This window comes from Numenius arquata, chromosome 21 (assembly GCF_964106895.1).
Source record: "Numenius arquata chromosome 21, bNumArq3.hap1.1, whole genome shotgun sequence".
In the NCBI taxonomy this organism is placed as follows: domain Eukaryota; kingdom Metazoa; phylum Chordata; class Aves; order Charadriiformes; family Scolopacidae; genus Numenius; species Numenius arquata.
In genome coordinates, this window is record NC_133596.1 from 5,531,455 (window position 1) to 5,545,041 (window position 13,587).

General features: G+C 58.9%; 1 protein-coding gene across 1 annotated transcript in view; it reads right to left on the minus strand.

The window, feature by feature from the left end:
- Positions 1-13,587, minus strand: part of MACF1 (microtubule actin crosslinking factor 1) — a 121,896-nt gene that overhangs the window by 32,640 nt on the left and 75,669 nt on the right. Inside the window, exons 59-62 of the mRNA XM_074162236.1 lie at positions 2,751-2,912; positions 2,434-2,604; positions 1,006-1,172; positions 44-203 (exon numbers count right to left, since the gene is read on the minus strand). Of these exons, the coding sequence (XP_074018337.1) occupies positions 44-203; positions 1,006-1,172; positions 2,434-2,604; positions 2,751-2,912 (660 nt within the window). The remainder of the gene's footprint in view (positions 1-43; positions 204-1,005; positions 1,173-2,433; positions 2,605-2,750; positions 2,913-13,587) is intronic.

A 13,587-nucleotide genomic window follows, 5' to 3' on the forward strand; every position in this document is an offset into this window, starting at 1 on the left:
TGACCAGTTCCACCAGCAGCTCCCACTCCCGCACAGGTCCTACCTTGTGCCGGCTGATCTGCTGCTGGATTTTGGCAGTCTGGGTACCGATGGGCTCCGAGTTGGCCAGTTTCTTCTCCGTCACCGACAGCCAGTCCGACACGGGCTCCGTGGTCTCGTGGAACTGTTTGGCCAGGACCAGGATGTCTTCCAGCTGCTTCTGCCTACAGTAAGGAATAAACCACTGAGGAGCAGCTCCCCGTTGGAGCCAGGCACGGGAAGCACCTTTGAGTACTAGGAAGAGGGAACTAAAGCAAGGGGAGACACTGTGACAGGCAAGCTGCAAAGGCAAACACATAAATCAATGTGGAGAAACTGCAAAATAAGCTTTTTCCTGTAGCTGTGCCTTTAGGGTCCAGTTTATCCCCCGGGGAAGGCAACAGAAAGGCTCCCCCTTCGTGCTGCTTTTCTTCCATTCCCATCACTATCTCGGAGATCCTCCAACATACTCAGCTTGTGCCCGGTCTCTTGTTGTTTGAAAGCTGCTAAGCTTCTGCTCAAAGACAGCCCAGCGCCAGTACAAGTCCTAGATGGACAGTCCATGTAGTTGGCAGTGATTTAAAACACTGGGAAGGTCAAATCTGGCCCTCAAAAGTGACTTTATAACCTCAAATATTAGCTCATGTACCAACAAGCGACTCATAAACGAGATTCAGGCAGCAGAAAGGTGTCAACAGGATGTTGCTGCTAAAGCTAAATGTTAACGCTTAAAGGAATAAAAATAACATCCATCCCCTGCGGGGAATTTATTTAATCTGAGCTCTTCCCTGCCATTGTAAACCACCGCTATCAGCCTCGGCTCCCAAACAGGCTTTGATTTCTCATGTTTTCCAGCTGTTTCCAGGATGTAGCTGCACAGAAATCTCCGCCAGCTCCCCACGTGTTGTAACCCCGAGCTCTGGGCCACCGTGAATGGCAGGACGAGCCAGCCCCAGGGTTTTTTGCCAGTGGGACACCCCGTCTCACCTGCCGGCTGCCCTGCCCAGTAGCCCTGCCCAGCGCCGTTCCAGGCTCTCCAGTTGCCCGACGATCTTCTCCCGATCCGCCGGCTCGGCCGACTGGGCGATCCTGCCGCCCTCCGCTTGGATCATCTCAACGGTGGCTTTGCGATCGTCCAGGAGTCGCTGGAGCAGCTGTAGTGCATCAGCAGTGAAAGAAAGGAGGAAGATTAGCAGATTGGATCAGCAGAACCTCTTCTAGCCCTCATAAAGGGACTCTTGATCAGGGAGTGGAGCGACAGGACGAGGGGGAACGGTTTTAAATTGAAAGAAGAGAGATTGAGATGAGATCTGGGGAAGAAATTGTTTGCCGTGAGGGTGGTGAGAGCCTGGCCCAGGTTGCCCAGAGAAGCTGGGGCTGCCCCATCCCTGGAGGGGTTCAAGGCCAGGTTGGACGGGGCTTTGAGCAACCTGGTCTGGTGGGAGGTGTCCCTGCCCAGGGCAGGGGGTGGCACTGGATGAGCTTTAAGGTCCCTTCCAACCCAAACCATTCTATGATTTTATGAAATCTCTAATTGTGGCTGAAAACCATCGTAAGGATGGGGCTGAGGCCAAAGCCAGCCCAGTTGGACAGCCTCTGCCATCAAAACCAGTTCAAAAAGAAATTAACAATAATATAATAATATGCTTTAACTTTTGGGCAGCCCTGAAGTGGTCAGGCAGTTGGACTAGATGATCATTGTAGGTCCATTCCAACTGAAATATTCTGTTCTATTATAAAAGAAATTCAAAGCACTTCTGCGCCAGAGAAGTTTTCAGAGGTTTCCCCATCACCCCCCCTTCAAACTTATCCTTCAAACTTATCAAGGTCAAGTTTTTTAACTTTCACTTTAAATAAATTTCCTCTTCAAAGTCTCAATACGTCAGCCCAAGCCGCGGTAAGAATTCATTTCTAAGATGTTTTACCGCGACCGTGCTTGAACTTTCATCCGCCCGCTCGCCAGGGCAGGCGCCGGCCCGGGCTGTTATCTCTGCAAACACCGACACGCCTCGGGTCGCCTCTCACCGTTCCTACGTTTGGTTTTGTCCAAATACCCCAAAACCGGTACCTACAACGCCAGCTCGCTCCTGACGCTGCGGAATTACCAGCGCAAACAAAACTTGGGGCTGGAAAAACACGGCCGACCAGCACGACCAGCAACGAACTTCAAGAGGTGGTGGGACAATAAAGTAACGCTGGCGATTTAGACGATGGAGATAGGCAGCTCGTTTGCCCGCACTCGCTGTTTAATACATTAGGATGTGGGGAACCAGTAGAAGAGCCACCAAGAAGGACATAGGCTTGTGTATGTCCCAGCTACACCTTATCTGTTACAGCTGGACTCCCAAAATATTGTCTGGTTGTCCAGAGTTCCCCCATCCCATCAAGCCAACCCTCACCCCGGCGCTTGCTCACCTTCTGCTCCTGGATCTGGGCTTTCACCACCTTGTACTCCGCAGAGGGAGGTTTCTGGTTGGAGATGAGCTCCTCGGTGTCCGCCAGCCAGCTCAGCAACGGCTCCAGGGCATCCTGAAACTTCCCGCAGTGCAAGAGGGCCTCCTGCAGCTGAGCAACTCTTTGGGCCACCTGCATCCCAAACACAACCCCATCGCATGGTCAGGCTGGTGACGCATCGGCGCCGGAGCCTCAGCTCCCCGTTGGTGACCCCCTTCTTCTACCAAACCCCAACGGGGCCAAGAGAAACCAGTTACATCCCCTCCCCATGCTCTCACCTTCTTGTTGAGGGTGTTCCAGCGGGTGTTGATTTCTTCCATGTCGTGCTCCAGCCCTTGGACATCACAGTTTTTCCCGGCGCTTTGGATGAGTCCTTGACCAACTCCATTGACTTGCTGTAGTTTTACCTGGAGAGGATCCACTTGCTCCTTCTGGAACAGCTGGGGATGGGAAGGGTGGGAGAGAAAAGGTATTTATAACCCGTGAGCTGCTCTTACAGCCCCTCCATCACTCAGTAGATACAACAGGCTCTCTTCTCTAGACAAGACTCAGGAGCTACTTGCAGTGATTTTATTGTTAGAGTTGTGCAAGTTTGTCTAAACTCCTCCCTCGCCTTGACCCGGTAACACGTCGCGGGGTTCGCTGGTGTGGAGCACAGCTCGGGCTCTATCTGCATCCACCTCTGCCTTGAAAACGGGTAAAATCCCCTTTTTCCAAGCACTGGAGGGAGGTGGAGAGAGCAAATCGGGAAAGAAATGAGAACATGGGCTCTGGGCAGCCTCCAGCTTGGGAAATAACGCTCCTGGGGAAAAAACCAAAGCAATTCTCACAGTGATGCTATTGAGAACGGAGACCTGACATCACAAGAGTGTTGTTAACCACGAAATTACAGACACCGAGAAGCCAGCTGTATTTCGAAAGACAAAGGCAATAGGCAATTAATGTGCTAGTCATTTACCACACCGCATATTTGGCATGGTCCTGCCTGGGAATCCTGTGGGGAAAAGCTTTTTAAACCAAAAAAACCATTTGATAGGGAAGGGGGAGGAGGGTGAATGAAGCTCCCCATTGTAAAGAGAGGCAGCAGGGAAAATCCTGTTTCCGCGAAGGAGGTAAGTGCTTTTTATCAGAGCCGTGGATCTGCCGTAACCACCCGTGCACCGTCCCTCTCCGTCGCTGCCGGGGCGGCCGCACAGCCCGGTCCCGAGGGATGAGGCTGCTGCTTCCCCATTGCGAATAGCACAAATCCCCCCCAAAAAAAGGGAGCAGAGTCCTTCCTCGCTTACCCTGGTCCCTTGGACCACGAGCCCATGCAGAGCACAGGTCACCCCGCACCCAGCGCTGGGCAGGATCGGAGCCCCCAGCCCTGTCGCAACGTTTTCTCTTTGGAAAGCGGAGGGGGTGACAGCCAGCCGCCTGCTTTCTCAAGCCTCCTCCTCCTCCCTCCTTCTCCTCACGTGCCCGAGGATATGCAGACATCGCCAGCATCGAAAAATTCCCACTCGGATGCCAGATCTCTCCTAGCAGAGCAGCGGCTCGTGGATGGCACAGATTTCCAGACCCAGCAATCACTTTGCCTCCGAAGAAACACAGGGTAGGCAAAAAACCCCCCAAAAATACAGAAAACCCCAAATGCACACAAAAAAGGTTCCCAGCCTGAGCGAGAGGGACTGCCTTGACTTTCTTTGCCCTGTTTTCAAAGAAAAAAGCCATTCCTTCCCGTCGGAGCTCAGCTACAGGAGGGCAGGGAGGTATCACTCCAGGACACGAAGCCAAGGGTGTGCTGGCAGACACTGTCCAGAGCCGTTTGCTCAGGGAGAATTAAGCCACGGTTATAAGAATTAAAAGGTGACATGAAATCACCGATTCCCCGGCCGCTTCTCCTGTTACTGCTTATATATGGAGTCGGCTGTTAAGAGCAGCCAAACCCACAAAAGGACCAGGCTGATAAGTCTGGCACGTCAGGCTGGGTCCCAGCCCTTCGCAGGCTGGAAAAAACAGAACTCTGGGATTTGGAAGCAGAGGGGCAGGGGGAGAGCCCCGCAGAAAACCCGGCCATCAGACCCCCATCCCTGCAACGCAGGAGTCGGCACGGCCCGAGAGCTCGTTATAGGAAGATAATCACACTAATGGCCTGAGGAGCGAGCACGGTCGAACACGTTTGTTTTTCTCTGCTCGTGAAAGATTCCAGCGATTTAGTTCATTAACCTGCCTGTGACTCAGCCCTGAGACAAATATTGAAGGTACACCCTGCGCTGGGCAGGGGAAGGCGCAGAGCGAGGTGTCCTGCCCGGGCAAAGAAGCTGGAGGGACATCATGGGGAGCAGAAGGACATCTGCTCCACCACACCTCCTCCTCCTCCTCCTCCTCCTCCTGCCTCCCAGAAACGCTTCCCAAAGCATCCCCTCGCTTTCCGCTTCCTTCATCTCCCTCTTTAACCCCACCGCTGCCCAACGCGGAGCCCGGCCCCGCGCTGGGAAGAACTGGCATCGCCCCCGTGCAGACTTGGAGCTGCCAACACCTTCGACAGCATTTGAGGAAGGAGAAGATTTACGGCGTTAACCATCAGAGGTGTCGCACGTAAAATAAGGGTCCCGCCACCAAGGACACGCCGACACCAAAAAGCAGTGAGTTTCAGACAACAGACGTACAACGGCAAGACCCCACGGGCTCTTCTTCCTCGCCAAGGTCCCCACCGGGTGCCCCAGCTCACGTGGACCCCCACCCCCGATAAAAAAGCCCCTCGCCAAGCCCCTCCACGTGCATCTCCCAAACGCCTAGCAGAGCCCAAAGGATGAGTAATTGCTACCAAATCGGGATTTTCGGCGCTGACTAACTTCTGATGTCTCCTTAGTGATATTTCTCCTAATCCAGACGGCAGTAAATCAGCGCTGGGCTGTGGGAAACTCCACCACCGAGGTCTCTCCAGGCGAAAGCCGCCAGCACAGCACGGGAAAGCAAATCCCCAAATGCCAGAGAGAATTTGAGCCCCTTCCCCCGCGCGTCCAGGGCCTCGGCACCTCATTGCTCGGTTAAAAAGCTACAGAAAGCGGTGACTGCACAGGACAGGAATTATTTGCACTTAATTTGTTTTACAGGGTTCTCTCTTCCCGTAGACTTTCTGCTTCAAAGATGGGAACCACCCCGCCAGGATCTGGCGAGAAGGTTTTTCTGAAGTCTGTGATTTACATCTGAGTGACCATAATGTGCTTTAATAAGCCGAAAAAGTTTAAGACAATAGTTGAGGTCATCGAGCAGCGATAATCTTTTGCCTCCCCTGCTTATAAAAACACACAATTCGCCCCACAAACCCCTCCCGAAACTTTTTGCCTGCCAAATTCAAGCCAAACTCAAGAGGGGGAAGGCTGTTTCGAAGCCTGAAGCCCGTGCGTTACCGAGCAGGCGCCCACCTCCCACCCACCCACCCCTCGGGTGCAAAATAAAGCGATTTCTGCGCCTCAGCAACAAATACCTCGTTATCTGGAACGAATCCATCTGGTAGAGCAGGAGGCCCTTCTGCGACGAGAGCGGTGCCGGGAGGTCCCTCCATGCCCACGGGCACCTCTCCCTCACCAGGCACCAGGGAAGGGGCACCCCCAGGGCTGGGGGGACAGAGGGTGTCCCCCAGCATGGCCCCAGGGAGGGTTTGTGCGGTGGGTGCCACAGCAGAGGGGGCACCCGGCAGCTCTGGGGTGGTGAGACCCTCCCAGGGGGGTGGGAAGGCAGAGGGGGGATCCTCCATGCCCAGCAGCATGGAGGCACTGTCCCACGGTGCCACCTCTGCTGTGGGTGCTGTCACAAAGGGGTCATCCTCCAAAGCCGGCGCTTCGGGGGATAGGTAATCCAGGATGGGCGGCACAACCATGTTGACAAAGTCATCTGTATCCCGCAAGGCCACCACTGGCCCCCCCGCTGTCAAGGGCTCAGGGCCACCACTGAGATCCCTGACACTAGAGATGAGTGGGTCGGCCGCCTGTGGTGGCACAGTGGCAAGAGGCACATCTGCAAATGGCGGTGGGGCATCCAGAAGCTCTTCCACCACCAAGGGCATGGCAGTGTTGGTGGCATCTGGAGGCAGGTGCTCAATACACAGTTCCTCAGCATCCATGGTAGGATCCCCAGTGGCTGGTGATGTCCCCTGAGCCTGGGGCTCTGGGACAGCCACATCCCCTGGTGCTGATGGGTCAGCTGGAACAGAAAGCCCCCCAACATCCCATGGGATGGCATCAGAAGCAGGCTGCCCCACAACGGGCGACGTGCAGGGAAAGTCTTCTGGGGTGGCTGGGCTGGCAGCACATGGGAACCCCTCAGCCAGCACCACAGTATGGCACCGCGCCACCGGCCGGTCCTCCCACCCACTGGCAAATAGCAAGTCCAGGTCTCCCGGCTGCAGGATGGCTGCCGGTGCCTCCCCGTGTGCCATAGTCACCTCCACAGGGGACCCCTCGGCGTGGGCAGCCCCTTCCAGAGCCAGGCCTTGCCCCACAGGAACTGTTTCCCATGGGATGCCCTCAACAGGCACCGGGGACATCGTTGGAAGCTCGGAGCCCAGCTGTGATGCAGAGCTGGCATGGAAAGGTGGCGGAGAACCAAAATGAGCATCCCCACTTTCTGTTGGATGAGCCCGGCCCTCAGCTCCATCATTCTCTGATCCCAAATCTGTGGCTTCATCCTCAGAAACCAGTTCTGGGACATCCCAGTTGGCAAGTTCAGTCCTTCCAGGCAGGAGGTGATGGGTCCCAAATGGATCCATCCCCTCAATCCCGGCTTCATTGTGCTGTGGGGGAGACCCCAGCTCCTCCACCTCTGTGTCAGGAGCTGGGGGCTGGCAGGGGGACATGCCAGTTGGGGACACTTGGTCAGGACAGGTCTCCTCGGGAAGCTGGGATACTTCACCATCAGAGACCAGCAAGTCTTGGTTATCCTCACCCCACCCCACCGGAGCACTGGGGTAACCAGCTTCCTCAAAGCCAGAAGCTGGAAATGCGCCTGTCTCAGGAGATGGCATCCCACCAGCCACCAGCACTGCCACCACACAACTGTCCATGAGCTCCAGGTCCACCAGCGGGTCAGGTTCATCCGCTGGTGCCGGAGAGCACTGCCGGAGGGAGCCCATGGCCACGGGGCTGGGTGAGACCCCTCCATCAGAGTCCGTCGGGGTGATGGCCGAGGTGTCCCTTTCTGAGAAGGGCTCTGTGGCCGGCTCCAGCGTGCTCAGCACCTGCGAGCTGCAGGTGACATCAAAGTCCTCCAGATCCGACACCACGGCAGAGTCGGAAGCGCTAATGTCCAAAGGGGCCCTGAGCTGACAGGCTTTCACTGGTACCCCAGCCAATTTGGCCAAATCTGGGTCCAGCCCCTCCGAGTCCATCAGGGAGACCTGAACCTCCGGGCAGCCGGGGGTGGCCCCACCGCCCTCATCCTCGTTCAGGCACTGCTCTTCCAGCTCCAGGAACATCTGCACCGAGTCCGTGTCGGACAACTCAGGGTCCGCGGGGGTGGCCGAGTGCTCCAAACCTGGAGCAAAGTCCTCAGCCTGGCACTGCACCGCCACGTCCTCGGTACAGCAGGCGCTGCCGGCGAGGGGGCTGCAGGCACCCCCTGGGGACGTGCAGGACCGTGAGGTCCCCGGATCGGGGGCAGAGCCATCCACCGGAGCAGCAAATTGTTCCCTTTCTTCAGAAATATCTGCCAAGCAACAGCTCTTCTTCTCCTCTGCCACCAGAACAGCCTTTCCTCTCTCTGACAGCGTCGCTTCCTCCCACTCCTCCATCATCACCCAGCGCTCGTCCTCCTCAAATCTCAGCTCAGACTCCGTTTTCTCCCTGAGATTGGAGGTGATGAGAATATCCAGTCCCGCATCCAGCAGCTCTTCGCTAAGGCACGGAGAGAGGTTGACGTTCTCCACCGTACAGTCCGACTCGGAGGCTTCCAGGGTCTCCTGGTGCCCATCGCTGAGGCTTCCCTTGATGAAATTCTTCCTGGCTCGTGGCCAGGTGGCACTGGGGAGCCGGCGAGCCCTGGCCAGGTCCCCGACACGACCGCGGCCGTCACCGGCGTTCAGCAGGGCCTGGCGCTCATCCCGGGGACCGCCGTAGCCATCTGCGCCGAACTGCTTGGCCGTCAGAGCCTCCGTCGTGCCGGATGACTTGGATACGTGCTCCAAGGTGAGAGACTCGGACATGGGCTCGCCGTGGTCGGGCTGGCCTGGGCACTCAGTGAGCATGGCACTCGACTCCCGCTTATCCCGCAGGGAAGGGTTGGAGGCACCCGCTTCTGACACCTCGCTCAGGGAAGCCCCCATCCTTTCCGCAAATTCGGTGAAGTTGGGCGGCATGAAGGATTTCCACGACCGCCGGTTGACGTTCTCCTTCCTCTCGGGGTTGGGTCGTCTCCTCGGTGGAGCCGGCGCCGGTTTGGAGACGTCGCTGCTGAGCTTCAGCGCGTCGAAGATGACTCGCTCGTCCAACTTCTTCGTTTCTGGCGCCCTGGACTCAAAGACGTTGGCAGCTCCCAGGGTCCCGTTGCTGGATATGGTGCTGCCGTCCCCTTTGCCGAGGGTGCTCTTGGAAAGCTGGTTGAGCTTCGAGCCCTGATCGATTTGCTCGTTAATTCTCATCGTGTCGTATATCGACCTCTGGGGCACGTAGCAATCCTCTATATAACCATCCTCCTCCTCGCCCTTCCCCAGGCAAGTGCGGTTCTGCCGTAAACAGTCTGGCCGGCTCAGTGGTTTGCCCATGCTCTCCTCCTTAGGGGTGACGAAACCGCCCCGGCAACCTTTCTCCCGCCACCGCGGGAAGCATCACACGGCCAAGCAGGTCCCAAACCCGCCGTGGCAGACTCGAATCCCAAAAGCAGCCACGCTACGGGGACGGGAGGGCGCGCTCAGCAGCCCCACCGGCGGTCCCGAGCAGCGAAACAACCCATCTCACCCCCTGGATCCCCCTAAAACCACCCCGCCCCCCCCATCAGCAAAACCCATCCAAATCCGGCGGCTTCGATAAAATATTCCCGATGGCCGTTTGCGACCGAAACAGAGGAAGAGTTTGAAGCTTTGAAATTATCCCGTCCGTTCCTTCTTTAGTAACAAAGGCACTGCTTGTCCCGGCCGCTCACGGGTGGCAGCCCGAGCGGCGAGCGGCTCCCGGCATTTTCTGTCCCGTGGAAGTCCAGCTGGTCCGAATTAGCCTCTCCCCCCCGACTCCCGTGTTTTCATTTGAACCGAGCTTGTCAGCGGATATTCGTGCAAGTTTAAACACAGGAAGTTCTTCATTCAGGGCAAACTCGGAGGTTTCCTGTCTCCCAAACATGATGGCATTGTTGTTCCCGTCACCCCCGCCGATACGCTTGGGGCCACCGAGAGCCACCGAACACGCACCCCCAACCCCCCCAAAAAAAAATCCAACCGGTTGGCGTGCGGTGCTCGGAGAGAGGACTCAGGACTCTGCGGCGGGGGAGGAAGGCTGCTGGGTCTCGGCGCCTTTTTTTTTTTTTTTTTCTTTCTCCCCAGGAAAAAAAAAAAACATTGGCTGGAAAACGCATCCAAAAATGGCAAAGGGGATGGAGCGGCACGAAATCCCCCAAGTTGCCGGGAGCCGGCCGGGGCGGCGGGGGGGGAACGGCGAGCAGTCGCGGCCGGAGGCTGCTGCCGCTTCTTCTTCTTCTTCTTCTTCTTCTTGTCCCTCCTCCTCCTCCCGCACTAACTTTCCCGGCGGCCGGTGTCGGGCTGCGGCGGCTCCGCTCCACCGGGTGGCCCGGCCATGGCGGGGCGGGGGCGCGGCGAGGAGGGCGCGGGGACCGGTGGCCGCGGCGAGCGGGGGGACACGGAGGGACAGGCAGAGACGGCGGGGCCGCCCTCCCCTTCCTCTTCCTCGCCGCTTTTTCTCCCCCCCAACCCCTTTTGTCCGCGGCTCAGCGGCCGGGCCGGGGGCGGGGGGGTCCGTGTCGCCCCGGTGGGCAGCCCCCGGCCGGCGCGGCGGGATGCATGAGCGCGGCCGGGCTGCTGCCGCTGCCTTCCTCCTCCTCCTCCTCCTCCTCCTCCTCTTCCTCTTCTTCTTCCTCCGCCGCCCCTTCTCCTTCCCGCCGGCGGAACAAAAGGCCGAGCCGCGCAGGCCGCCGCACGCCCCGGCCCCGCCGCCGCCGCCGCCGCCGCTCGCCGCCAGCACCGGGCTCCCGCGGAGCTGCCAGCCCCGGCGGAGGGCGGAGGGGGGGGGGGGGGGGGAAGGCGGGGGCGGCACCGCGGGGCGGAGCGGGGCGGGAGCAAACGGGGCCGCCCCCTCCTCGAGCGCCGCGGGCGCTTCCACCCCCTCCCCGATCCCCCATCACCGGCACCGGGATACCGGAGCCAGACCCGGAGGGGTGTTGGAGGTTGGGGGGGGGGTGTGTGTGAGAGGGGAGGGGGGGTTTGGGGAGGGGGGGGGGTGGGGGGGTGTCTCCGCGGACCGGTGGCAGCCCCGGGGCTGGCCCCTTCCCCGCCCCACCGGGGCTGGCCCCTCCTCCGGGGGGAGGCGGCAGCCCCCGACAAAGAGCAGCAACGCCCTGGCTCGGCGGCGGCGGCGGCGGCTCCGGCTCCCCCCGCGCACCGGCCCCGCTCCCCCCGGCCCTTTGTCCGCCCCCGGTCCCGGGGTTTCCCCCCCAAACGGCGACTGAAGGCGCTTCCCCGCGCTGGGAGGCGACCTGGCCGTTCCTCCCCGCTCCCCCATCCCCTCACACCCGCCCCCGCACAAAGAACCGAGTTATTAAATCATCGAAAAATAAAACCCCCCCCAAAACCCCTAAAATACCATTTTTTGGCCTTCCCCGAAGCCGCATCGCTCTGCCAGCCCTCCCCAAAAACCCACCCGCAACTTCCCACCGCACGGCTCGCCGGCTCCTTTCCCCAAAACCCGATTATTACAGCCCCAACCTTGGGTCGGCATCGCTCTCCCCCCACTCCATCACCCCTTTCCCCCCCCCCCCTTCCCCATCACCCCTTTCCCCCCCCCCCCTTCCCCTTCCCCGACCCTGGGGTTTCAGAGCTGGGGGAACGTTTAGAGCGGGAGATGGAGGCAGCCCGGGGCCGGGGGGGGGGTGGGTGGGGGGGTGTGTGAATCACTGCTGCGAAGTGATGCTGAGGGGAAGTCACAGACTTGGGAAGAGAAAACGGGAGGGCTGGAAACAGCCTCCACGCATCTCCAGGCAACAACCCGCCCCGCCAGCCGCCCTGCCTGGCTACTTCGGGGATGGATTATAGCGTCGGGATAAAAATACGGGAGGCAGGTGCTTAATACATCAAAGCGTGCACCCCAACGAGTGCCAGCGCCGGGAGACGGTGGCCACCAGCTGCAGCTTCACCAAAAGCCTTCCTGCCCGGCCATGGCCGTGTTACGGCCCACTTGAAGCCAAAGGAGAGATGAAAAGCCTGATTTTTTATTTATTTATTTTTTTGGAGGCGCTGCAGGTGCCTGCTGTCTCTGGAAACGCTGAGGCTTGGCCAAGGTCATGGCACGGCTGTGGTGGGAGCCTGGTGTCCCCGTCCCCAAGCCCTCGGGGGTCCCCAAGTGCCCCGGCATCGATTGCACACGCAGCAGCTCCAGCACCGCGTTCCCCAAGGGATGTTTTTCCCTTTGGAGGGATGGGAAAGGACGTTTTGTGGAAGGGGAAGGTTCAGGGCTGTGGAGGAGAAATGCCCATTAAATGGCCCAAAGTGCTCTACGGGGCTGGTTGCCCACCAGGAAATCTTTGGAAACCCCTTTTCTTATTTCCATCATTAAATATGACGAAGGAAAAGAGCGGGAGGACAAGATGGGACCTGGGAGGGGGTGTACCAGCAGCCCTCTCCATCCCCTCACCGCGGCCCCTGGGACCCCCTTCGCCCATCCATGGCTGCCCCCTCCACGTCCCCCTGAGCCCTCCTGGAGGGACAGACGGACAGACGGCCCCGCAGCCTCCCCCCGGCCCCGGCTGCCAGCACTGCAAGAGCGTCCCAAAGCCCAGATTTTTTTACTTGGCGGGGGACACCCCAGCTCTTGGGTCGAATTATTAATTCAGCGCAGCTGAAATAACAGGAGAAGGACGGCCGTGCCGTGCCAACGCTCCGGCAAAGCCACCCCCGGCTCCCCCGCTACCACCTTGGCCGGGAGCTGGCGGAGCAGGAGCAGGACCGTTACCGCTCCGGGGGCCCCTCCGCGAGGAATCCCAGGCATCCGGGCTGGGGCGCGGAGGCTTTTTGTTCCACTGCGAAGAAGAAGAAGGAACGATCTCGACGTGGAGCTGCCGTTTCACAGCCAGAAATTCTTTTCCCATTTCCTCACCGCGTCACGTGCCAGAAGCAAGCCAAATCTTCCTCCAACACATCCCCCCCTGTCTCTAAAACCATTAGGGAAATATTCCTAAAGTACTAAAGCCAATTAAAAACCTGCTGTGCCTGGCCTGAAGATCCCAGGCCAGAGCTTTTGCAGGTTCCCCGAGTCATGGCTTTAAGCCACCAAGTGCCACCCCAGTGATGGGGACAGAAGCCGAAGGGTGGGAAGTTGCCGGGAATTGCAACTTCAGGGCTTTGCTCAAGCTTTGCGTTGGTGCGAGGGAAGGACAGGGCAGGACGTGAAGGTCCTGGCTGAATTTTTATCCTTTTAGATGTCTCTGAGTGGCTCTGGCACACGGAGCCCTGCCAGGAGCAAGCGCCGAGACTGAAATAAAGGGCTGAGAGAGCTTCAGAGCCTCAGCATCAAGCTCAGGAGAGCACGTCTGCTCACTTGGCAGCTCGCCGGACCTGCGGTGTGGCCGCGATGGGCAAAATGGACCACCAGGACCCCTCATCTGGCTTCTGTTCAGTCACCGAACCTGCCCTGTTGCCAGCACATTTGGCCAAACCCGAGTCGGGGTCCGTGGCTTGGGCGCTGGGATGCTCCGGCAACCAGCCCACCACGTGGCAAGGACCAAACAGCTCTACTGAAGGCTGTCACCCTGCCCAGCCCCACTCAGTGCCCCACAGCCACCCCACGGCCACGTCCTGCAGGTAAAGACCCTCAGCTAAAACCCACCCGGAGGTTTTTCCAGGCTTGCTCCAAGGAGGAGCATCCCCATTTGTCTCCCGGATCCGTAGGTTTCAAGCTTTCCTCATATGGCCACCGT